We start from the raw sequence: 27,374 nt of genomic DNA, 5'->3' as shown, positions 1-27,374 counted from the left end.
CATTGTTTCGTGTCCTGTCTTGTGTTAAAAGTTTATTTTCACCTCATCCAAAACTATTGTAACATGTCACCTCACCCAAATGTAGGTATAAAAACTCGAAGATGTTTAAGCTCTATTCAGTTAAAGTTGTGTGTGTGTGTAAACTAAAGTCTTTGAAAATGTAATAAGTTTTACGAAACGCGCTCAAGTGTCGCATCAGACTGGAAATAAAAATGAATTTTGGAGAATTGATTTTTGAATTACCATCAACAGTGAAAATAAACGTAAGAAAGATCGAGAAAATTCGTGTTAGAATTATTAATCTTACTTTTTCGGTCATGTTTAATAATATATGTCTACAGGAAAGACTGCTACCAAAATATACTAATATATATATGTATATATATATATATATATATATATATATATATATATATATATATATATATATAATATGTATATATATAATATGTATATATATAATATGTATATATATAATATGTATATATATAATATGTATATATATAATATGTATATATATAATATGTATATATATAATATGTATATATATATGTATATATATATGTATATGTATATATGTATATATATGTATGTATATATATGTATATATATGTATATATATATATATATATATATATATATATATATATATATATATATATATATATATATATATATATATATATATATATATATATATATATATATATATATATATATATATATATATATATATATACTGTTTAGAAACAAATATAAATAAATTTTAATGTTGATAATAATAATAATTATATCAATAATCATTGCTTTAATAACAATAACATAATAACAGTAACACAGATAAATATTATAAACATTACACTAATAATAATTATGCACAAAGAAGTGTCATTAGCCTCATGTATCAATGACAAAATCAGTCGGAGTCGGTAATGGTCGACGCTTCTAGACCTATTGAGGATTTAGTTTAATCCCAGTTTACATTAATTCTGAAGAACATCATGGGTAAGTAGTTTGAGCCGTGTGCTTGGGCGTACCCAGGGTGAAGGTTCGAGTCCTCCTCAAGGCTCCATTGATTTTCTCTATTATAGTTATAATAATAATAAGAAGAAGAAGAACATTAGTAGGAGCCATGTGGAGGATTCGAACCAATGTGCTGGGTTCTCACCCAAATTGCAACGGTTTTACTATGTCGTGGTGAAGTGGTCTAGTGTTGCTTTTGAGTACCCAGAGCACAGGTTAGAATGTTCCTCATGGCTCCTACTGACTTTCTCATTGAGTTATCACGTTAATGTTATTTCTTTCTGAAATAATAATAAAAATAATAATAATAATAATAATAATAATAATAATAATAACAACAATACACAGAGAGTAATCATACTAATGTGACAAATTAGGTTAGTGTGATGCTCTCAGTGTATTGAAGAGGAGCGTCAGAGATTGAATTCTTGGATGACAGAGCCAGAGATTGAATTCTTGGATGACAGAGCCAGAGATTGAATTCTTGGATGACAGAGCCAGAGTGCAGCCCGTCCTTATAAACAAAGGCCAAAGTCCATTCCATGCATCTGCCAAACTCCCTGTTTATGAATGAAAAACGGTTTACACACGACTCATAACTGATTTCGTTAAAACACTTCCGGAACAAGTGCTTCATTGACGAATTTTGTTCGAACCACAACGCTATAAATGTTTCACCCACGTACTACAAACACAAATAAATGCCAACAGAACCTAAATACCTAACCTAACCTATGCCTATACATGCACAATATACTAATATACTATAATATTTATATCTGAGAAAATTCCAGGTTTGAATGAACATCATGTAAAAATGTATGAATGCGTCTGTGGGGTCGACCGCTGGATGTAATGGACTTGCGTTGAAGACGGGTTGAATCCTTTAGACCAAGTCGTGGCCTAGTTGTCTAAGACGCGTGCATGGGAATACTAAGAACATAGGTTCGAATCCTCATCACATCTCCATACGGATTTTTCTCAGTAGTGATAATAATAATAATAATAATAATAATAATAATAATAATAATAATAATAATAATTAGAAAATCAGTTGGAGCAATGCAGTGACTCGAACCAGCGATCTGGATACTCCCAACCACTCATCTTACCCCTGTACCACGACATGTTAAATTACATACAAATGGGATTCCATTGAATCATCAGGACTTCTAGAGGTCCCTGCTGAATCAAGGCCAAGTTTTTAAATCATATTTTAGTGATATTGTTGTGAATTATAATAATAATTTTTTTTGTGTGTGTATCTGAAGTAGAGGCGTACGATGCTGTGCCCTTCACCCGAGTATGTGGAGGTCATACGTGAAACTTGGACTGACTTCAGTATGGCTCTCCAGACTTCCTGTGCTTTCAGTAGAAATCCGGTTGTAAGACTTAACAAGTCATGACGGTACAGTGGTAGAGCATACTGCTGACAATACCTTGGAGGAGGGTTCGCATTGCTTCACACCCCAAGTGGATTCCCTCAATAATAGTAATAATAACAGTATCAACAACAATAATGTTGTTGATACAACATTAATGAGAAAATGAAAAAATACTGAAAATGAGAAAATCCAGAGGAATCGTGAAGAGGGTTCGAACACATACGGTGGGTGTTCAACCCGTTCTCGCATACAAAGATCCAAGCTCTTTAATCCAGCCGCCAAACCCCCCTGTTTATGAATGAAAAGCGGTTTACACACGACTCACAACCAACCCATCCTCGACTCAAGTCCATTCCATCCAGCGGTCAACCCCACAGACGCATTCACCAATTTTAACATGCTGTTCATTCAAAACGGGAATTTTCTCAAGTATAAATTAATATTATAATATATTAGCATATTGTGTATATATAGGCATAGGATAGGTTAGGTTAGGTGTTTAGGTTCTGTTGGCGATTATTTGTATTTGTAGTACGTGGGTGAAGCATTTACAGCGTTGTGGTTCGAACAAAATTCGTCAGTGAAGCACTTGTTCCGGATATGTTCGAACTTCAGCAGTTGTGAGTCGTGTGTAACCCGCTTTTCATTCATAAACAGGGGGTTTGACGGGTGCATGGAATCACTTTTGGATCTTTATTTGGAGGACGGGCTGTCACAACAGATGACGTCCGAACACTTCCGGAACAAGTGCTTCGCTCACGTCCTTTGTTCGAACCACAATTCTATAAATGCTTCACTCACGAACTTATAAATACAAATAATTACCAACAGAACCTAAACACCTAACCTAACCTACGCTAAACTATACATACAATTTTTTATGTATAAGAATATTAATTTAAATATGAGAACAAACCAATTTTTAATACATAGTATGTTAAAAAAAGATGAATGCATCTGGGGAGGAGGGCCGCTGCTTTAAACAGCCTAGTGTGAGGACGGGTTGGGGTGTTCCCACGCTTCTAGTGACATCTTGATGACAGAGCCAGAGTGCATGGGCGGGATTGGGTGAAAATCTTGTTCCTGTGTTCCGGCTTCAGTAGAAGCCTCAGAAAATCCGTGTGTGTGTGTGTGTTCAGTAGAACTCCAGGTTGCAATCCTGATTACCATGTCGTGATTTACTCGCTAAAGCATGTGCGTAGGAACACCAATCGCACAGGTTCGAACCCCCATCACGGCTCCTACGGATTTTCTCATTGATGCAGCCACGTTAGTGTAATTATACTCTTTGTGTAATTCTGAAAATAATAGAAAATGCAAAATATATATTAATGATAATAACAAAATAAAGGAAAATAATATCACTAATAGTGAACTGATTGCAGTCATCAATATTAAAGTGTTAATATCTGTAAATTCCATTATCCACTATTGTTTACTGCCAAGCAGCATCAACATCTGGTCTAAGGTATAGGTGTTGATGGCGGTTGTGGAAGGCTGGATCCCTCATGGTGTGTAGTAAGCCATTAAGACCTCCCCGACCAGGACATGGAGAGCCACTGTGAGGCCCAACACCAGCAGGAAGAATGGTCCTTGAAGATGCGTGAGGGTGAGCGCTTGGAGGCCGACCTCTGAGTTGGCCACTAGCGACAACATCTTCTCTGCCACTTCGTCTGACGCCATCTTTCCCTCGCTGCTCGCCCGCTCCTTCCGCTTAGCTCGTTCCCGAATACTGGCGTCGTCCAGCACAAGCTGGCTCCAGCGCTGGATCAAGCCGGCCTGGGGGCGGGAATGGGTACATCACGTCACGCTCATCATGCTAACTCAAACACTGTGATCTGCCTAACAAGGTGGGTTCAGTTATCACCTAACAAGCTACTGGAGAGCATTAAAATGTTAGTTACTAATGTAGGTCAGTTATTCCCTATGATAAAGACTGTCATTGACTCATATGCTCCATCTTCTCTCCTTCCTACTACACTGTATATAACCTTTATACTCATAGACATAGACATGTCTATTTTCAATTAGAACACGTTTAAGAACATTAGAACATTGAGAAGAACAATTTTATTTCCATGATGAGTTTTGGACAGTAGGATCCAGATGCTGACTAAACCACACATCAGAAGCTGGCGAAGCGACGACGTTTCGGTCCGTCCTGGCCTATTATCATGTCGATTGACAGATACGACTTGAATATGGTCCAGGACGGACCGAAATGTCTTCGTCTCTCAATATTCTGATGTGTGGTTTGGTCATATTTATCTTCAGCCACGATACTGAGACTCATCCTCTGCAGTAGGCTACAGGATACATAAAGGATTAACTTACTATATGTAGCCTGGATTCTACCGTCCAAATTACAGTAGTAGGACAGTACTGTCCAGCTGTTGTCACCTACAGCTTACATCGAGAGCTATACAAGCGTCCCTCAGTAATGATATATCAATAATACTGGGTAGACTGAGTGACAGTCAGGGAGACAGAGTGAGAGAGTGAAGTTGACTGAGTGAGAGAGTGAGGTAGATGGAGTGAGAGAGTGAGGTAGACTGAGTGCAAGAGTGAAGTAGACTGAGTGCAAGAGTGAAGTAGACTGAGTGAGAGAGTGAGGTAGATGGAGTGAGAGAGTGAGGTAGACTGAGTGCAAGAGTGAAGTAGACTGAGTGAGGGAGTGAGATAGACGGAGTGAGAGAGGCAGGTAGACTGAGTGAGAGAGGAATCACGTAACTCCTGATAGAGACAACAGCTATATTTTGTCAATAGTTGACTGGGATTGGCTATCAAGACAAGACCTGTGCTGCTCATGAGGTATTCGCCCAATGAGATCCTGTTTTGTAAACTTGCTTCTCATTGGCTCTTGGATTTAGAGGAGAAAGATAATCAGTAAGGGAGCGGGTTGCATAGGATGAACATGGCAGCCTGGAGGTTGTATGGGGGGAACATGGCAGAAAGGAGGTTGTATGGGGTGAACATGGCAGCCCGGAGGTTGTATGGGGTGAACATGACAGCCTGGAGGTTGTATGGGGTGAACATGGCAGCCTGGAGGTTGAATGGGGTGAACATTGCAGCCCGGAGGTTGAATCGGGTGAACATGGCAGCTTGGAGGTTGTATGGGGTGAACATGGCAGCCTTGAGGTTGAATGGTGGTTAACCTGGCAGCCTGGAGGTTGTATGGGGGTGAACAAGGCAGCCGGGAAGTTGTATGGTGGTTAACATGGCAGCCTGGAGGTTGTAAGTAGTGTAAAGTACGACTACGACCGCGCGCACCAGCTGCCAGCTGGCACTCCCTGGAGTGCCAGCCGACAGCTGGTGTGCAGGTGTGTAGTCGCACAGGTTTTTGGGGGATTTTCCCGGAAGTTTTGGCATGTTTCGGACGCGTGTGAGCGTGTTGTGTTTGGGTATGTGGTCATGAAAGAGGGGAGGTCATGTTGATGAGTGCCAGGTGGTGCGCGAGGTCACCGTCCCAGCGCGGGTGTCTAGTCACAGGGGTTTGGGAATTTCCCGGAAGTTTGGCGCGTGGCGGACTTGAGTGGCGGGCGAGCAGGTGCGGTCCCCCACCCCGCGCGCCCGGGTCTAGTCCTCGGGTGTTATGGTAAGTGGTCAGGAAAGATGAGAGTAAGTGGTAGAGTAAGTGATGGAGTAAGAAAATAGAAGGAAGATGGAGGAAGGAGTAAAAGAGTTGATCGTGAGTTAGTGTGTAGATGAGAGGAGAAGGCAGCACGGTCTGTTATGTTGTTTTGGGATGGGAGCTGGATGGAGTTTCCCCTTCGTCGGGAGAGAGTGCTCTGGGCCATTATGTGGTTAGACAAACCCATTGACTCCCCTACAGGAAGGTCTTAAGTGATGTTTGTAAGAAATGCACGGAAAAGACACGGGACTGCACCTGGCTTTTTCTGTGTTCGGGTCAAGAAAGAGAGAAGTCACTCTCGTTGTGAGACTGCAGCGGGCCATTATGTGGTTAGACAAACCATTAACGTCCCCTACAGGAAGAGCTAAGTGTGTGTGTGTGTGTGTGAGGATGAGGGCAAAGTCTCCTGCAGGAGGGGAGTGTACCATTACCTAAAGCGTTTTTCAATGTCGCGGGGGTTTTCGTTGTCTTCAGAGTGTTGATGTTCGTCACACGGCGGGTCCCCATACACTGTGGATTCCGGTAAGGAGGCGCGAGATACTTACGACAGACCTACACCTGTCAGCCATCAATCAATCACTCCCCACCCCTCATCCCCACCCGCCCCCATACCATCAACCATTGTTCCGTGCATTCTCTTTTAGTATGTGTAAGCTATATCGCAACGTGATCAACATGGTGAGAGCAATAACGAGGGAAAAGTAAACACATTATATAAATTTATTCCGCGACGGAGTAAGCGTGCTGGTCGCAGGTTGGAGCCCGACTGATCAACTTTCCAACTAGTCCGGGTATTTCTCCCCCGACACCGGAAGTGGTGGGGCACCCATTACCATTGCGTTTCGCCAGGGTCCGCGATGGCGGGTGCCACGCCTCGCTCTGTCTCTGTCTCTGTCTCTCTCTCTGTCTATCTCTGTCTCTCTGTCGGTCTGTCTCTGTATGTCTGTCTCTGTCTCTGTCTCTGTCTCTCTCTCTCTGTCCATCTCTGTCTCTCTGTCGGTCTGTCTCTGGCTCTGCCTCTATCTCTCTCTCTCTCTCTCTGTCTCTGTCTCTGTCTGTCTCTCTCTCTCTCTCTCTCTCTCTCTCTCTCTCTCTCTCTCTCTCTCTCTCTCTCTCTCTCTCTCTCACCCTCTCTAAAGTCCACCACACAGCACTTCACTTAGTAAACTCAGTCAAAGTCAGTAGGTTGGCGTTTACTAAAAGAGAGAAACATTTCACATCGTCACGGAGACGCGATCTATACCTACAAATTGTTCGTGTTAACTGTGATCACAACATCTGCCGGCCCAAATAAATACCATTGAAATGTATGCATGTTTATCAAGTCATAAGCTGGTCTTCAATCTTATTATTATAACAAATCATAATTTGCTGTTCTCTCTCTCTCTCTCTCTCTCTCTCTCTCTCTCTCTCTCTCTCTCTCTCTCTCTCTCTCTCTCTCTCTCTCTCGCTCTGCCTCTCTGCCTCTCTGTCTCTCTGTCTCTCTGTCTCTGTCTCTCTGTCTCTCTGTCTCTCTGTCTCTCTGTCTCTCTGTCTCTCTCTCTCTCTCCAGATCATTTAGTAGTTGGGAAAGTAACATCATTTCCTTTCTCCTGATGCCGCTGTTCACATATCTTTCTCCATCAAGGCTGTCTCTCTTAAGACCTACGTCATCCAATGTAAACACCAATCGATGAGAATAAGACCGGTGAGTCGATAGTGAAATAGGTCTGGGTTAAGTCTGTTTTCAGTTCTTGTATCACAGTCAATGTAGCGTAATGGGAAACCAGTCTTTCTACTGCCTACATAAATAGCGTTTGAAAATGTATGCAAGTCTAGACAAACTCCTATAGCCCTTACATTCTAACTCAAATAAAATATTAGCACACGCTTGTATCGCATTATATCATCATTAAGTAACGTAGAGATCAACTTTCTGGCTGTTGTCCGAATATCATTATTGAAATGTGAACTCATTTAGCCAAACACAATATCTCCATTACATCTCTTAGCATATGAATATTACGGTATACCCGTTTTAACCCTCTATAACACAATGTAACGTAACGTAACGTACCGCAAATCAACTTTCTACAGACCAAATATCGTTTTTAAATGAAAGTAAGACATAGTCCATCTTCATTACATCTCTCACCATATAAAATATTGGCGTCTACCCCTTTTAGCCCTCTGTAACACAATGTAGCGCAACGTAACGTAACGCAAATCAACTTTTGCAGACCAAAATGTCATTTTGAAACGGAAAGTGTGGGATTAGTCCTTATTCATTACATCTCTCACCATATAAAATATTAACCTCTACCCCTTTTAACCCTCTGTAACACAATGTAACGCAACGTAGCATAACGCAAATCAACTTTTTGCAGTCCAAATGTCATTTTGAAACGGAAAGTGAGGGTTAGACCATCTCCATTACATCTCTTACCATATAAATAATTGATGGCTACCCCTTTCAGCCCTCTGTAACACAACGTAACGTATCGCAAATCGACTTTTTGCAATCCAAAATGTCATTTTTAAATGAAAGTATGACTTAGTCCATCTTCATTACATCTCTAACCATATAAAATATTGGCGTCTACCCCTTTTAGCCCTCTGTAACACAATGTAACGCAACGTAGCATAACGCAAATCAACTTTTTGCAGTCCAAATGTCATTTTGAAACGGAAAGTGAGGGTTAGCCCATCTCCATTACATCTCTACCATATAATTAATTGGTGACTACCCCTTTTAGCCCTCTGTAACACAATGTAACTCACCGTAACGTATCGCAAATCAACTTTTTGCAGTCCAAAATGTCATTTTTAAATGAAAGTATGACTTAGCACATCTCTTACCATATAATATTGACCTCTACCAGTTTTAGCCCTCTAACACAATGTAACGTAACGCAATCAACTTTTACAGCCCAAAATGACATTTTTAAATAAAGTAGGACTTAGTCCATCTCCATTACATCTCCTTCCATAAGAATATTACAGTCTACAAGTTTTAGCCCTCTGTAACACAATGTAACGTAACGGGGAAAATCATCTTTGTCGGATGAGCAAATAACATTATTGAAAATGACATCCGTGTTTAGCCATTACATCCAAACACAAGAAAAATATTACCGTTTTTCTTGAGAAACTTATATGCGGAGATCATATCTCCAGAGTCCACACAATAAGCCACACATCACTCATCTTCTGTTTTCAAATCGCAGCTCGCATCTAATTTAATGTTATTTTTTTTTGCAGAAACTATGTTTTTGAGATTATGCTCAATGTCGGCAATTACTATTCGTATCATCAAACTCCTTTCAGTCAACAAAATTCACATTTCATATCGCGTGTGTAGATTAGAGAGAGAAGGCAAACATAGTGTGCAGCTAGTCAAAACTTATCATAACAGATATGATTTCACAGAGTTTTTCAACCTTTGCCAGTTTTTTTTTTCATTGTTATCTCTTCACTCGTGCTAAGTGAGTCAGACAAAATGTGACATTTCATTTCATTATTAGCCATGCAATATGCTATTAGCTAGGTAGTCAAAACATATAACAAGCGTTATTTCACAGGAATTTTTTCTAGCAAATATGCTTCCTTTAAGCAGTTCAACACATCAAACACCTCCAGTCTGCGAAATTCCCTTTAGTCAATAATCATCCTTTACAGTATTTCTTGACTAGAATAGCACTCCAAAACATAAGTGGTTGTTACGAACCCGGATCCAGCGTCCGTGCCTGGAGCAGTGACAAACACGCCATCTGTGGGTCAGCTCCCGAAACCCCCGCCAAACGGACGACGACACCTAGTGAGGACAGCGTGTACTGGCCTCGAGGACCAGTTTCCAGTCAGGTTCAGCGCTCAACACCGCCGCTCCTGACCTCTGGTGAGGTGGTGCTCCGACGACAGCGCCATCTAGGGAGTGGATATGTCGGGCGTTTGTATCTGAGCCTGTGAGTGTGGTGTATTAGTGTCCCGGTTATTAATGACGTGTCTGCTTACAGAGCCAACCTGGGACCACTGTGTTGAAGGTGTAGTCAGTCTACCCGAGGCAGCCAGTCTCCATACAGTGAAGTTTGCTGCAGCTGTCGTGACGTCGTCCCCCCGGAAGAACACTGTGGTGTGTTAAGCCTGCCAGTGGAGTGGCAGTGGAAGGATTTACCCGGGACCGACGGTTGGAGACGATAATCCACTGGGGTATTGAGGACAGGAGGGTGATTGGTGATATCACACGAGACTCCTGTCTAGGGCGTACCCCTTATATCGTTCGTGGAGTGGCCGTACCAGCCTTGGTGGCTCAGTACCTGCCAGCAGACCTGCTGGACGTGTGGTTGACGGCCTCCACGACGGTGCCCCCAGTGGACCTGTGTTGTGGCTGACCTGTGGCCAGGGTAGGCTCGGCGTTCTCAGAGGACACGTCTTGAGGCCACGAAGAAAGCACCGCGGACTCAGCACCTGGCTTCGAGGATCCATAGTCTCCAGCAGAAGACTACAGTGTTGATCCCCTTTGTAAAGTGTTAATACCCCTCCCCCTTGTGTACGTTTTACTTTTATATATTTAAATGGTGAAGGTTATATTATATTATATTAAGTTCTTACCTTTCTTTCCCTACTCCCTTTAAGTTACTTGCGTCACGGATCGCATCCCTTGAAAGCCTCTACTGGCTTGGGGTCGGATATATATATCTTCCTCTAACGACATCAGAGTAAGAACCCCGTTGCGTCCCGAGAGGGCCGTAACAGTGGTCATTTTTATTCTCACTGTTGCACTATAGTCAATAATTTGTTTCGCAGAGTGACAAGTTATGCATAGTGACGAGATTTCATGGTGTGCATAGTTTAAGAGAGTTCACACTGTATTAATTACGGTCATGGATATCTTGTGTTATGTTTATGAAGACCATCTCTTCTTATTTTTTTATCATTTTCACGCCCCACAGCTTTACAGTCTTCTCATATTCTTTTTCAAATAAAGTTTGTTTACTGTTTTCCAGTAGATCGGCCTCACATTACAAATATTAATCAATTTTCAAATTCAGTTCAGTTTCTTTTCAATATCGCAGCTTTGTTGCCCCCCACAGCCCGTATCTAGTTCAAGACCTCTTATTATCAATGTCATTAATACGGTTATCATCAACCACGTATTGGATGTCTCTGTCATTCAGTCATCAACGTAGTATGTGTTTAATGAACGTGAGAATCACTTCATGTGCACTCATTTTAGTTTAGTTTAAAGTTTTACATCTTGAATTAATACCGCTATTGGATAGCTCAGACATTCAGTTAACATCTCAGTAAGTGAAAATCTTTTCATGTGAGCTCATTTTTAGTTTAGGATAAGGTTTTTCCATCGTGAAATGCTATTATCAGTAACCAGGTATTGGATGAAACTACCATTCAGTTTACATCTCAGTAACTGTTTACTGAACATTGTTATCCATCCATGCAACCTCATTTTTAGTTTTAAGTTTCTACATCGTAAAAATAAAATATTACTATCACCAGCCGTGTATCGGATAGCTCAACCATTCAGTTAACATCTCAGTAAGTGAAAATCTTTTCATGTGAGCTCATTTTTAGTTTAGGATAAGGTTTTCCATCGTGAAATGCTATTATCAGTAGCCAGGTATTGGATGGGTGGACCATCCAGTTTACATCTCAGTAACAGTTTACTGAACATAGATATCCCTCCATGGGACCTCATTTTTAGTTTAAGTTTCTCCATCGTAAATAAAAATAAAATATTACTATCACAATCCTTGTATTGGCCTGCTCCGGCATTCAGTTTACATCTCAGTAAGTGTTTACTGAATGCAAAATCGCTACATGTGTGGTCATAAGGTTTTCTCATCGTGAAATGCTATTATCAGTAACCAGGTATTGGATGACACTACCATTCAGTTTACATCTCAGTAACTGTTTACTGATCATTGTTATCCATCCATGCAACCTCATTTTTTTAGTTTTAAGCTTCTACATTGTAAAAAATAAAATATTACTATCACCAGCCATGTATCGGTAGCTCAACCATTCAGTTTACAGCTCAGTAACTGTTTACTGAACATAGACATCCCTCCATGCGAGCTCATTTTTTAGTTTAAAGTTTCTCCATCGTAAAAAATAAAATATTACTATCACAAACCATGTAATGGGTGGGTCAACCATCCAGTTTACATCTCGGTAATAGTTTACTGAACATAGATATCCCTCCATGTGACCTCATTTTTAGTTTAAAGTTTCTCCATCCTAAATAAAAAATAAAATATTACTATCACAAACTTTGTATTGACCAGCTCCGGCATTCAGTTTACAACTCAGTAAGTGTTTACTGAATGCAAAATCGCTACATGTGTGGTCATTTAGTTTAAAGTTTCTCAATCTTAAAATATTACTATCAACATCAACCATGCATTGGCCGGCTTAGTCTTTCAGTTCACATCTCAGTAAGTGTTTACTGAATGCAAAATCGCTACATGTGTGGTCATTTAGTTTAAAGTTTCTCAATCTTTAAATATTACTATCATCAACCATGCATTGCCTGGCTAGTCTTTCAGTTTACATCTCAGTGAGTGTTAACTGAATGTGGAAATTATCACGTGTTAGCATTTAGTTTAGTTTCAAGTTTCAATTAAATACTAACATCATCCCCGTATTGGGCTGTCGGCATTCAGTTACCCACTCGGAGAGTGTTTACTGAACGTCGAAATCATTTCCTGTAGACACATTTTTTACTTGAACCCGTCTCCACTCCAAACCAGTCAGGACCGCCGGTCCTGACTCGGACCGGAGGTCCGGTTTTAGGTATAGATCGCGTCTCCGTGACGATGTGAAATGTTTCTCTCTTTTAGTAAACGCCAACCTACTGACTTTGACTGAGTTTACTAAGTGAAGTGCTGTGTGGTGGACTTTAGAGAGGGTGAGAGAGAGAGAGAGAGAGAGAGAGAGAGAGAGAGAGATAGACAGAGTGAGAGACAGAGACAGAGCGAGGCGTGGCACCCGCCATCGCGGACCCTGGCGAAACGCAATGGTAATGGGTGCCCCACCACTTCCGGTGTCGGGGGAGAAATACCCGGACTAGTTGGAAAGTTGATCAGTCGGGCTCCAACCTGCGACCAGCACGCTTACTCCGTCGCGGAATAAATTTATATAATGTGTTTACTTTTCCCTCGTTATTGCTCTCACCATGTTGATCACGTTGCGATATAGCTTACACATACTAAAAGAGAATGCACGGAACAATGGTTGATGGTATGGGGGCGGGTGGGGATGAGGGGTGGGGAGTGATTGATTGATGGCTGACAGGTGTAGGTCTGTCGTAAGTATCTCGCGCCTCCTTACCGGAATCCACAGTGTATGGGGACCCGCCGTGTGACGAACATCAACACTCTGAAGACAACGAAAACCCCCGCGACATTGAAAAACGCTTTAGGTAATGGTACACTCCCCTCCTGCAGGAGACTTTGCCCTCATCCTCACACACACACACACACACTTAGCTCTTCCTGTAGGGGACGTTAATGGTTTGTCTAACCACATAATGGCCCGCTGCAGTCTCACAACGAGAGTGACTTCTCTCTTTCTTGACCCGAACACAGAAAAAGCCAGGTGCAGTCCCGTGTCTTTTCCATACATTTCTTACAAACATCACTTAAGACCTTCCTGTAGGGGAGTCAATGGGTTTGTCTAACCACATAATGGCCCAGAGCACTCTCTCCCGACGAAGGGGAAACTCCATCCAGCTCCCATCCCAAAACAACATAACAGACCGTGCTGCCTTCTCCTCTCATCTACACACTAACTCACGATCAACTCTTTTACTCCTTCCTCCATCTTCCTTCTATTTTCTTACCCCATCACTTACTCTACCACTTACTCTCATCTTTCCTGACCACTTACCATAACACCCGAGGACTAGACCCGGGCGCGCGGGGTGGGGGACCGCACCTGCTCGCCCGCCACTCAAGTCCGCCACGCGCCAAACTTCCGGGAAATTCCCAAACCCCTGTGACTAGACACCCGCGCTGGGACGGTGACCTCGCGCACCACCTGGCACTCATCAACATGACCTCCCCTCTTTCATGACCACATACCCAAACACAACACGCTCACACGCGTCCGAAACATGCCAAAACTTCCGGGAAAATCCCCCAAAAACCTGTGCGACTACACACCTGCGCACCAGCTGTCGGCTGGCACTCCAGGGAGTGCCAGCCGGCAGCTGGTGCGCGCGGTCGTAGTCGTACTTTACACTACTGTTGTATGGGGTGAACAAAGCTGCCTGGAGGTTGCATCGGTTGAACATGACAGCCTGGAGGTTGTTTAGGGTGAATATGGCAGACTGGAGGTTGTATGTTGGTGAACATGGCAGCCTGGAGGTTGTATAGGGTGAACATGGCAGCCTGGAGGATGTATGGGGTGAACAAGGCAGCCTGGAGGTTGTATAGGGAGAACATGGTAGCCTGGAGGTAGTATAGGGTGAACATGGCAGCCTGGAAATAGTAAAGGGTGAACATGGCAACCTGGAGGTTGTATAGGGTGAATTTGGCAGCCTGGAGGTTGTATGGTGGTGAACATAGCAGCCTGTAGGTTGTATAGGGTGAACATGGCAGCCTGGAAGTAGTATGGGGTGAAAAATGAAGCCTGGAGGTTGCATGGAGTGAACATGTTAGCATGGAGGTTGTATGGGGTGAACATGGCAGCCTGGAGGTTGTATAGGGTGAACATGGCAGCCTGGATGATGTATGGTGGTGGACATGGCAGCCTGGAGGTTGTATAGGGTGAACATGACAGCCTGGAGGTTGTATGGGGTGAATAAGGCAGCCTGGAGGTTGTATGGGGTGAACATGGCAGCCATGGAGGTTGTATGGGGTTAACATGGCAGCCTGGAGGTTGTATGGGGTGAACAAGGCAGCCTGGAGGTTGTATGGGGTGGCAAAGGCAGCCTAGAGGTTGTATGGGGGTGAACATTGCAGCCTGGAGGTTGTATGGAGTGAACAAGACAGCCTGGAGGTTGCATGTGGTGAACATGGCAGCCTGGAGGTTGCATAGAGGTGAACATGGCAGCCTGGAGGGTGTATCGGGATGAACAAGGCAGCCTGGTGGTTGTATGGGGTGAACAAGGCAGCCTATAGGCTTTATAGGGTGAACAAGGAAGCCAGGAGGTTGTATAGGGTGAATATGGCAGCCTGGAGGTTGCATAGGGTGAACATGGCAGCCTGGAGGTTGTATCGGGATGAACAAGGCAGCCTGGTGGTTGTATGGGGTGAACAAGGCAGCCTGGAGGTTGTATGGTGGTGAACAAGGCAGCCTGGAGGTTGTATGGTGGTGAACAAGTTAGCCTGGAGGTTGTATGGAGTGACCAAGGCAGCCTGGAGGTTGAATGGGGTGCACAAGGCAGCCTGGAGGTTATATGGGTTGCACAAGGCAGCCTGGAGGTTGTATAGGGTACACATGGCAGCCTGGAGGTTGTAAGGGGTGACTAAGGCAGCCTGGAGGTTGTATGGGGTGCACAAGGCAGCCTGGAGGTTGTATGGGGTGACCAAGGCAGCCTGGAGGTTGTATGGGTTGCACAAGGCAGCCTGGAGGTTGTATGGGGTTAACAAGGCAGTGCGGAGTTTGTAAGTGGGTGAACAAGGCAGCCTGGAAGTTGTATGGTGGTGACCAAGGCAGCCTGGAGGTTGTATGGGGTGACCAACGCTGCCTGGAGGTTGTATGGGGTTAACAAGGCAGCTTGGAGGTTGCATGGGGGTGAACAAGGCAGCCTGGAAGTTGTATGGTGGTGAACATGGCAGCCTAGAGGTTGTATAGGGGGAACAAGGCCGCCTGGAGGTGGTATGGGGTGAACAAGGCCGGCTGGAGGTTGTATGTGGTGGAGAAGGCAGCTTGGAGGTTATATGGTGGTGACCAAGGCAGCCTAGAGGTTGTATGGGGTGACCAAGGCAGCCTGGAGGTTGTATGGGGGTAGAGAAAGCAGCTTGGAGGTTGTATGGTGGTTAACATGGCAGCCTGAAGGTTGTACGGTGGTGAACATGGCAGTATGGAGATTGTATAGGTTGAATATGGTAGCCTGGAGGTTGTACGGTGGTGAACATGGCAGCGTGGAGGTGGTATAGGGTGAACCAGGAAGCCTGGAGGTTGTATTAGGTGAACAAAGCTGCCTGGAGGTTGTATGGGGTGAACATGACAGCCTGGAGGTTGTATAAGTTGAATATGGTAGCCTGGAGGTTGTACGGTGGTGAACATGGCAGCGTGGAGGTGGTATAGGGTGAACCAGGAAGCCTGGAGGTTGTACTAGGTGAACAACGCTGCCTGGAGGTTGTGTGGGGTGAACATGACAGCCTGGAGGTTGTATAGGGTGACCAAGGCAGTCTGGAGGTTGTATAGTGGAGACCAGGGCAACCTGGAGGTTGTATGGGGTGAACAAGGCAGCCTTGAGGTTGTATGTGTTGATTAAGGCAGCCTGGAGGATGTGTGGTGGTGAACATTGCAGCCTGGAGGTTGAATGGGGTGAATAAGACAGCCTGGAGATTGTATGTGGTGAACAAGGCAGCCAGGAGGTTGTATGGGGGTGACCATGGCTGCCTGGAGGTTGTATAGGGGGAGCAAGGCAGCCTGGAGGGTGTATGGGGTGAACATGACAGCCTGGAGGTTGTATCGGGTGAATATGGCCGCCTGGAGGTTGTATAATGATGAAGAAGGTAGCCTGGAGGTTGTATAGTGGTGAACATGGCAGCCTGGAGTTTGTTTGGGGTGAATAAGGCAGCCTGGAGGTTATATAGTGTGAATATGGCAGCCTGGAGGTTGCATAAGGTAAACATGGCAGCCTGGAGGTTGTATGGGGTGAACAAGGCAGCCTGGAGGTTGTATAGGGTGAATATGGCAGCCTGGAGGTTGCATAAGATGAACATGGCAGCCTGAAGGTTGTATGGGGTGAACAAGGCAGCCTGGAGGATGTATGGGGTGAACAAGGCAGCCTGGACGTTGTGTGGTGGTGAACAAGGCCGCCTGGAGGTTGTATGGGGTGAACAAGGCAGCCTGGAGGTTGTATGGGGTGAACAAGGCCGCCTGTAGGTTGTATGGTGTGAACAAGGCAGCCTGGAGGTTGTATGGGGTGAACAAGGCTGGCTAGAGGTTGTATGTGGGGGAACAATGCAGCTCGGAGGTTGTATGGGGTGAACAAGGCAGCCTGGAGGTTGTATGGGGTGACCAAGGCAGCCTGGAGGTTGAATGGGGTGAACAAAGCTGCGTGGAGGTTGTATGGGGAGAACATGATAGCCTGGAGGTTGTATAGGGTGAATATGGCAGCCTGGAGGTTGTATGGTGGTGAATAAGGCAACCTGGAGGTTGTATAGTGTGAACATGTTAGCCTGGAGGTTGTATGGGGTGAACATGGCAGCCTGGAGGTTCTATGGTGGTGAACATGACAGCCTGGAGGTTGTTTGTGGGGTAAACGAGGCAGCCTGGAGGTTGTATGGTGGTGAACATGGCAGCCTGGAGGTTGTATTAGGTGAACATGGCAGCTTTGGAGGTTGTATGCGGTGAACATGGCAAGGCAGGCTGGAGGTTGTATGGGGTGAACATGGCATCCTGGAGGTTGTATAGGGTGAACATGGCAGCCTGGAGGTTTTATGGTGGTTACCATGGCAGCTTGGAGGTTGTATGGAGTGACCAAAGCAGTCTGGAGGTAGCATGGGGTGGACAAGGCAGCCTGGAGGTTGTATGGGGTGACCAAGGCAGCCTGGAGGTTGTATGATGGTGAACATGGCAGTCTGGAGGTTGTATGAGTTGAACAAGGCAGCCTTGAGGATGTATGGGGAGACCAAGGCAGCCTGGAGGTTGTATCGGGGTGGACAAGGCAGGTTGGAGGTTGTATAGGGTGAACATGTTAGCCTGGAGGTTGTATGGGGTGAACATGGCAGCCTGGAGGTTGTATGGTGGTGAACATGGCAGCCTGTAGGTTGTATAGGGTGAACATGGGAGCCTAGTGGTTGTATAGTGGTGAACATAGCAGCCTGGATGTTGTGTAGCGTGAAGATAACAGCCTGGTTGTTGTGTGGGGTAAACAAGGCAGCCTGGAGGTTGTATGGGGTGACCATGACAGGCTGGATTTTGTGTTGGATGAATATGGCAGCCTGGAGGTTGTATGGGGTGAACATGGCAGCCTGGAGGTTCTATGGTGGTAAACAAGGCAGCCTGGAGGTTGTATGGGGTGGACATGGCAGCCTGGATGTTCTAGGGTGGTTCACAAGGCAGCCTGGAGGTTGTATGGGGTGAACAAGGCAGCCTGGAGGTTGTATGGGGTGAACAAGGCAGCCTGAAGGTTGTATAGGGTGAACAAGGCAGCCTGGAGGTTGTTTGGGGTGAACAAGGCAGTCTGGAATTTGTATGTGGGTAGACAAGGCAGCCTGGAGGTTGTATGGTTGTGAACATGGCAGCCTGGAGGTTGTTTGGGGTGAACAAGGTTGCCTGGAGGTTGTATGGGGTGAACAAGGCAGCCTGGAGGTTGTATGTGGTGAACAAGGCAGCCTTGAAGTTGTATGGGGAGTGAACATGGCAGCCTGGAGGTTGTATGGGGTGAACATGGCAGCCTGGAATTTGTATGGTGGTGATCATGGCAGCCGGGAGGTTGTATGGTGGTGAACATGGCAGCCTGGAGGTTGTATGTGGGTGAACATGGCAGCCTGGAGGTTGTATGGTGGTTAACATGGCAGCCTGGAGGTTGTATAGGTTTAATGTGGCAGCCTGAAGGTTGCATAAGGTGATCATGGCAGCCTGGAGGTTGTATTGGGGTGAACAAGGAAGCCTGGAGGTTTTATGGGGTGACCATGGCAGCCAGGAGGTTGTATATGGTACACATGGCAGCATGGAGGTTGTATGGGGTGAACAAGGCAGCCTGGAGGTTGTATGGTAGTGAACATGGCAGCCTGGAGGTTGTATGGGGTGAACAAGGCAGCCTGGAGGTTGTATGGGGTGAACATGGCAGCCTGGAGGTTGTATGGGGTGAACAAGGCAGCCTGGAAGTTGTATGGTAGTGAACATGGCCGCCGGGAGGTTGTATGGGGTGAATATGGCAGCCTGGAGGTTGTATGGGGTGAACATGACAGCCTGGAGGTTGTATAGGGTGACCAATGCAGCCTGGAGGTTGTATGGGGTGAACAATGCTGCCTGGAGGTTGTATGGGGTGAACATGACAGCCTGGAGGTTGTATAGGGTGAATATGGCAGCCTGGAGGTTGTATGGGGGTGACAGAGGCAGCCTGGAGGTTGTATGGGGTGAACATGTTAGCCTGGAGGTTGTATAGGGTTAATATGGCAGCCTGTAGGTTGTATAGGGTGAACATGGCAGCCTGGATTCTGTATGGGGAGAACATGGCAGCCTGGAGGTTGAATATGGCAAACATGACAGCCTGGAGGTTGTGTGGCGTACAAAGGCAGCCTGAAGGTTGTATAGGGTGAACAAGGCAGCCTGGAGGTTGTATGGATTGAACAAGGAAACTTGGAGGTTGTAAGGTGGTGAACATGGCAGCCTGTAGGTTGTATAGTGGTGAACATGGCAGCCTGGAGGTTGTATAGTGGTGAACATGGCAGCCTAGAGGATGTATAGGGTAAATATGGCAGCCTGGAGGTTGCATGGAGTGAACATGTTAGCCTGGAGGTTGTATGGGGTGAATATGGCACCCGGGAGGTTGTGTAGGGGTAACATGGAAGCCTGGATGCTGTATGGTGGTGGACGTGGCAGCCTGGAGGTTGTATAGGGTGAACATGACAGCCTGGAGGTTGTATGGGGTGAACATGGCAGCCTGGAGTTTGTATGGTGGTGAACAAGGCAGCCTGGAGGTTGTATGGAGTGAACATGGCAGCCTTGGAGGTTGTATGGGGTGAACATGGCAGCCTGGAGGTTGTATTTTGGTTATCATTGCAGCCTGGAGGTTGTATTCTGGTTATCATGGGAGCCTGGAGGTTGTATGGGGTGAACATGGCAGCCTATAGGTTGTATAGGGTGGACAAAGAAGCCTGGAGGTTGTATGGGATGAACATGGCAGCCTTGAGTTTGTATATGGGTGAACATGGCAGCCATGAGGTTGTATGCGGTGAACAAGGCAGCCGGGAGGTTGTATAGGGTGAACAAGGAAGCCTGGAAGTTGTATGGTGGTGAACATGGCAGCCGGGAGGTTGTATAGGGGTGACCATGGCAGCCTGGAGGGTTTATGATAGTGAACAAGGCTACCTGGAGGTTGTATGGGGTGAACAAATCCGCCTGGAGGTTGTATGGGGGTGGACAAGGCAGCTTGAAGGTTGTATGGGGGTGAACAAGGCAGCCTGGAGGTTGTATGGTGGTTAAGATGGCAGCCTGAAGGTTGTATGGTGGTGAACATGGCATCCTGGAGGTTGCATGGGGTGAACATGACAGCCTGGAGGTTGAATGGGGTGGACAAGGCAGCCTGGAGGTTGTATGGTGTGGACAAGGCCGCATGGAGGTTGTATGGGGTAAACATAGCAGCCTGGAGATTCTATGGGGGTGAACATGGCAGCCTGGAGGTTGTATGTGGTGAACAAGGAGGCCTGGGGGTTGTATTATGGTGAACATTGCAGCCTGGAGGTTGTGTGGGGTGAACAAGACAGCCTGGAGGTTGTATGTGGTGAACAAGGAAGCTTGGAGGTTGTAAGGTGGTGAACATGGCAGCCTGTAGGTTGTATAGTGGTGAACATGGCAGCCTGGAGGTTGTATAGTGGTGAACATGGCAGCCTGGAGGTTGTTTGCTGTGAACAAGGCAGCCTGAAGGTTGTATAGGGTGAACAAGGCAGCCTGGAGGTTGTATGGATTGAACAAGGAAGCTTGGAGGTTGTAAGGTGGTGAGCATGGCAGCCTGAAGGATGTATAGTGGTGAACATGGCAGCCTGGAGGTTGTATAGTGGTAAACATGGCAGCCTGGAGGTTGTATAGGGTAAATATGGCAGCCTGGAGGTTGTATGGAGTGGACATGTTAGCCTGGAGGTTGTATGGGGTGAATATGGCACCCTGGAGGTTATGTAGGGGTAACATGGAAGCCTGGATGCTGTATGGTGGTGGACATGGCAGCCTGGAGGTTGTATAGGGTGAACATGACAGCCTGGAGGTTGTATGGGGTGAACATGGCAGCCTGGAGGTTGTATGGTGGTGAACAAGGCAGCCTGGAGGTTGTATGGAGTGAACATGGCGGCCTTGGAGGTTGTATGGGGTGAACATGGCAGCCTGGAGGTTGTATTCTGGTTATCATGGCAGCCTGGAGGTTGTATGGGGTGAACATGGCAGCCTATAGGTTGTATAGGGTGGACAAAGAAGCCTGGAGGTTGTATGGGATGAACATGGCCGCTTGGAGTTTCTATCTTGGTGAACAATGCAGCCTGGAGGTTGTATGTGATGAACAAGGCAGCCTTGAGGTTGTATGGGGGTGAACATGGCAGCCATGAGGTTGTATGGGGTGAACAAGGAAGCCTGGAAGTTGTATGGTGGTGAACATGACAGCCGGGAGGTTGTATAGGGGTGACCATGGCAGCCTGGAGGGTTTATGATAGTGAACAAGGCTACCTGGAGGTTGTATGGGGTGACCAAGGCCGCCTGGAGGTTGTATGGGGGTGGACAAGGCAGCTTGAAGGTTGTATGGGGGTGAACACGGCAGCCTGGAGGTTGTATGGTGGTTAACATGGCAGCCTGAAGGTTGTATGGTGGTGAACATGGCATCCTGGATGTTGTATAGGGTGACCAAGGCAGCCTAAAGGTTGTATGGGGTGAACATGACAGCCTGGAGGTTGAATGGGGTGGACAAGGCAGCCTGGAGGTTGTATGGTGTGGACAAGGCCGCATGGAGGTTGTATGGGGTGAACATAGCAGCCTGGAGATTCTATGGGGGTGAACATGGCAGCCTGGAGGTTGTATGTGGTGAACAAGGAAGCTTGGAGGTTGTAAGGTGGTGAACATGGCAGCCTGTAGGTTGTATAGTGGTGAACATGGCAGCCTGGAGGTTGAATAGTGGTGAACATGGCAGCCTTTAGGTTGTTTGCGGTGAACAAGGCAGCCTGAAGGTTGTATAGGGTGAACAAGGCAGCCTTGAGGTTGTATAGGGTACACATGGCAGCCTGGAAGTTGTATGTGGTGAACAAGACAGCCTGGAGGTTGTATGGGGGTGAACATGGCAGCCTGGAGGTTGTATGGGATGAACATGGCAGCCTGGAGGTTCTATGGTGGTGAACAAGGCAGACTGGAGGTAGTATGGGATGACCAAGGCAGGCTGGAGATTGTCTGGGGTGAACATGAGAGTCTGGAGGTGGTATGGGGTGAACAAGGCAGCCAAGAAGTTGTATGGGGTGCCCAAGGCAGCCTGGAGATTGTATCGGGTGAACAAGGCAGCCTGGAGGTTCTATGGTGGTGCCCAAGGCAGCCTGGAGGTTGTATGGGGTGAACATAGCAGCCTGGAGGTTCTATGGTGGTGAACAAGGCAGCCTGGAGGTTGTATGGGGTGGACATGGCAGCCTGGAGGTTCTAGGGTGGTTCACAAGGCAGCCTGGAGGTTGTATGGGGTGAACAAGGCAGCCTGGAGGTTGTATGGGGTGAACAAGGCAGCCTGAAGGTTGTATGAGTTGAACAAGGCAGCCTGGAGGTTGTATGGTGGTGAACAAGGTAGCCTGGAGGTTGTATGGAGTGACCAAGGCAGCCTGGAGGTTGAATGGGGTGCACAAGGCAGCCTGGAGGTTATATGGGGTTAACAAGGCAGCCTGGAGGTTGTATAGGGTACACATGGCAGCCTGGAGGTTGTAAGGGGTGACTAAGGCAGCCTGGAGGTTGTATGGGGTGCACAAGGCAGCCTGGAGGTTGTATGGGGTGACCAAGGCAGCCTGGAGGTTGTATGGGTTGCACAAGGCAGCCTGGAGGTTGTATGGGGTTAACAAGGCAGTGCGGAGTTTGTAAGTGGGTGAACAAGGCAGCCTGGAAGTTGTATGGTGGTGACCAACGCTGCCTGGAGGTTGTATGGGGTTAACAAGGCAGCTTGGAGGTTGCATGGGGGTGAACAAGGCAGCCTGGAAGTTGTATGGTGGTGAACATGGCAGCCTGGAGGTTGTATAGGGGGAACAAGGCCGCCTGGAGGTGGTATGGGGTGAACAAGGCCGGCTGCAGGTTGTATGTGGTGGAGAAGGCAGCTTGGAGGTTATATGGTGGTGACCAAGGCAGCCTAGAGGTTGTATGGGGTGACCAAGGCAGCCTGGAGGTTGTATGGGGGTAGACAAAGCAGCTTGGAGGTTGTATGGTGGTTAACATGGCAGCCTGAAGGTTGTACGGTGGTGAACATGGCAGTATGGAGATTGTATAGGTTGAATATGGTAGCCTGGAGGTTGTACGGTGGTGAACATGGCAGCGTGGAGGTGGTATAGGGTGAACCAGGAAGCCTGGAGGTTGTATTAGGTGAACAAAGCTGCCTGGAGGTTGTATGGAGTGAACATGACAGCCTGGAGGTTGTATAGGTTGAATATGGTAGCCTGGAGGTTGTACGGTGGTGAACATGGCAGCGTGGAGGTAATATAGGGTGAACCAGGAAGCCTGGAGGTTGTACTAGGTGAACAACGCTGCCTGGAGGTTGTGTGGGGTGAACATGACAGCCTGGAGGTTGTATAGGGTGACCAAGGCAGTCTGGAGGTTGTATAGTGGAGACCAGGGCAACCTGGAGGTTGTATGGGGTGAACAAGGCAGCCTTGAGGTTGTATGTGTTGATTAAGGCAGCCTGGAGGATGTGTGGTGGTGAACATTGCAGCCTGGAGGTTGAATGGGGTGAATAAGACAGCCTGGAGGTTGTATGTGGTGAACAAGGCAGCCTGGAGGTTGTATGGGGGTGACCATGGCTGCCTGGAGGTTGTATAGGGTGAGCAAGGCAGCCTGGAGGGTGTATGGGGTGAACATGACAGCCTGGAGGTTGTATCGGGTGAATAAGGCCGCCTGGAGGTTGTATAATGATGAAGAAGGTAGCCTGGAGGTTGTATAGTGGTGAACATGGCAGCCTGGAGTTTGTTTGGGGTGAATAAGGCAGCCTGGAGGTTATATAGTGTGAATATGGCAGCCTGGAGGTTGCATAAAGTAAACATGGCAGCCTGGAGGTTGTATGGGGTGAACAAGGCAGCCTGGAGGTTGTATAGGGTGAATATGGCAGCCTGGAGGTTGCATAAGATGAACATGGCAGCCTGAAGGTTGTATGGGGTGAACAAGGCAGCCTGGAGGATGTATGGGGTGAACAAGGCAGCCTGGACGTTGTGTGGTGGTGGACAAGGCCGCCTGAGGTTGTATGGGGTGAACAAGGCAGCCTGGAGGTTGTATGGGGTGAACAAGGCCGCCTGTAGGTTGTATGGTGTGAACAAGGCAGCCTGGAGGTTGTATGGGGTGAACAAGGCTGGCTAGAGGTTGTATGTGGGGGAACAATGCAGCTCGGAGGTTGTATGGGGTGAACAAGGCAGCCTGGAGGTTGTATGGGGTGACCAAGGCAGCCTGGAGGTTGAATGGGGTGAACAAAGCTGCGTGGAGGTTGTATGGGGAGAACATGACAGCCTGGAGGTTGTATAGGGTGAATATGGCAGCCTGGAGGTTGTATGGTGGTGAATAAGGCAACCTGGAGGTTGTATAGTGTGAACATGTTAGCCTGGAGGTTGTATGGGGTGAACATGGCAGCCTGGAGGTTCTATGGTGGTGAACATGACAGCCTGGAGGTTGTTTGTGGGGTAAACGAGGCAGCCTGGAGGTTGTATGGTGGTGAACATGGCAGCCTGGAGGTTGTATTAGGTGAACATGGCAGCTTTGGAGGTTGTATGCGGTGAACATGGCAAGGCAGGCTGGAGGTTGTATGGGGTGAACATGGCATCCTGGAGGTTGTATAGGGTGAACATGGCAGCCTGGAGGTTTTATGGTGGTTACCATGGCAGCTTAGAGGTTGTATGGAGTGACCAAAGCAGTCTGGAGGTAGCATGGGGTGGACAAGGCAGCCTGGAGGTTGTATGGGGTGACCAAGGCAGCCTGGAGGTTGTATGATGGTGAACATGGCAGTCTGGAGGTTGTATGAGTTGAACAAGGCAGCCTTGAGGATGTATGGGGAGACCAAGGCAGCCTGGAGGTTGTATCGGGGTGGACAAGGCAGGTTGGAGGTTGTATAGGGTGAACATGTTAGCCTGGAGGTTGTATGGGGTGAACATGGCAGCCTGGAGGTTGTATGGTGGTGAACATGGCAGCCTGTAGGTTGTATAGGGTGAACATGGGAGCCTAGTGGTTGTATAGTGGTGAACATAGCAGCCTGGATGTTGTGTAGCGTGAACATAACAGCCTGGTTGTTGTGTGGGGTAAACAAGGCAGCCTGGAGGTTGTATGGGGTGACCATGACAGGCTGGATTTTGTGTTGGATGAATATGGCAGCCTGGAGGTTGTATGGGGTGAACATGGCAGCCTGGAGGTTCTATGGTGGTGAACAAGGCAGCCTGGAGGTTGTATGGGGTGGACATGGCAGCCTGGAGGTTCTAGGGTGGTTCACAAGGCAGCCTGGAGGTTGTATGGGGTGAACAAGGCAGCCTGGAGGTTGCATGGGGTGAACAAGGCAGCCTGAAGGTTGTATGAGTTGAACAAGGCAGCCTGGAGGTTGTATGGTGGTGAACAAGGTAGCCTGGAGGTTGTATGGAGTGACCAAGGCAGCCTGGAGGTTGAATGGGGTGCACAAGGCAGCCTGGAGGTTATATGGAGTTAACAAGGCAGCCTGGAAGTTGTATAGGGTACACATGGCAGCCTGGAGGTTGTAAGGGGTGACTAAGGCAGCCTGGAGGTTGTATGGGGTGCACAAGGCAGCCTGGAGGTTGTATGGGGTGACCAAGGCAGCCTGGAGGTTGTATGGGTTGCACAAGGCAGCCTGGAGGTTGTATGGGGTTAACAAGGCAGTGCGGAGTTTGTAAGTGGGTGAACAAGGCAGCCTGGAAGTTGTATGGTGGTGACCAAGGCAGCCTGGAGGTTGTATGGGGTGACCAACGCTGCCTGGAGGTTGTATGGGGTTAACAAGGCAGCTTGGAGGTTGCATGGGGGTGAACAAGGCAGCCTGGAAGTTGTATGGTGGTGAACATGGCAGCCTGGAGGTTGTATAGGGGGAACAAGGCCGCCTGGAGGTGGTATGGGGTGAACAAGGCCGGCTGGAGGTTGTATGTGGTGGAGACGGCAGCTTGGAGGTTATATGGTGGTGACCAAGGCAGCCTAGAGGTTGTATGGGGTGACCAAGGCAGCCTGGAGGTTGTATGGGGGTAGACAAAGCAGCTTGGAGGTTGTATGGTGGTTAACATGGCAGCCTGAAGGTTGTACGGTGGTGAACATGGCAGTATGGAGATTGTATAGGTTGAATATGGTAGCCTGGAGGTTGTACGGTGGTGAACATGGCAGCGTGGAGGTGGTATAGGGTGAACCAGGAAGCCTGGAGGTTGTATTAGGTGAACAAAGCTGCCTGGAGGTTGTATGGGGTGAACATGACAGCCTGGAGGTTGTATAGGTTGAATATGGTAGCCTGGAGGTTGTACGGTGGTGAACATGGCAGCGTGGAGGTGGTATAGGGTGAACCAGGAAGCCTGGAGGTTGTACTAGGTGAACAACGCTGCCTGGAGGTTGTGTGGGGTGAACATGACAGCCTGGAGGTTGTATAGGGTGACCAAGGCAGTCTGGAGGTTGTATAGTGGAGACCAGGGCAACCTGGAGGTTGTATGGGGTGAACAAGGCAGCCTTGAGGTTGTATGTGTTGATTAAGGCAGCCTGGAGGATGTGTGGTGGTGAACATTGCAGCCTGGAGGTTGAATGGGGTGAATAAAACAGCCTGGAGGTTGTATGTGGTGAACAAGGCAGCCTGGAGGTTGTATGGGGGTGACCATGGCTGCCTGGAGGTTGTATAGGGTGAGCAAGGCAGCCTGGAGGGTGTATGGGGTGAACATGACAGCCTGGAGGTTGTATCGGGTGAATATGGCCGCCTGGAGGTTGTATAATGATGAAGAAGGTAGCCTGGAGGTTGTATAGTGGTGAACATGGCAGCCTGGAGTTTGTTTGGGGTGAATAAGGCAGCCTGGAGGTTATATAGTGTGAATATGGCAGCCTGGAGGTTGCATAAGGTAAACATGGCAGCCTGGAGGTTGTATGGGGTGAACAAGGCAGCCTGGAGGTTGTATAGGGTGAATATGGCAGCCTGGAGGTTGAATAAGATGAACATGGCAGCCTGAAGGTTGTATGGGGTGAACAAGGCAGCCTGGAGGATGTATGGGGTGAACAAGGCAGCCTGGACGTTGTGTGGTGGTGAACAAGGCCGCCTGGAGGTTGTATGG

General features: G+C 47.3%; 1 protein-coding gene across 1 annotated transcript in view; it reads right to left on the bottom strand.

The window, feature by feature from the left end:
- Window positions 1-828: 828 nt before the first annotated feature.
- The window catches only part of LOC123772742 (uncharacterized), a 192,766-nt gene continuing 166,220 nt past the window's right edge, over window positions 829-27,374 (bottom strand). The window contains exon 11 of the mRNA XM_069303692.1: window positions 829-4,187. Coding sequence (XP_069159793.1) covers window positions 3,915-4,187 — 273 coding nt within the window. The 3' untranslated portion in view covers window positions 829-3,914. The remainder of the gene's footprint in view (window positions 4,188-27,374) is intronic.

The sequence above is a fragment of the Procambarus clarkii genome, chromosome 50 (genome assembly GCF_040958095.1).
Source record: "Procambarus clarkii isolate CNS0578487 chromosome 50, FALCON_Pclarkii_2.0, whole genome shotgun sequence".
NCBI classification, from domain to species: domain Eukaryota; kingdom Metazoa; phylum Arthropoda; class Malacostraca; order Decapoda; family Cambaridae; genus Procambarus; species Procambarus clarkii.
Note: the sequence above shows the minus strand (reverse complement) of the source record. Positions and strands in the feature narration are given on the sequence as shown.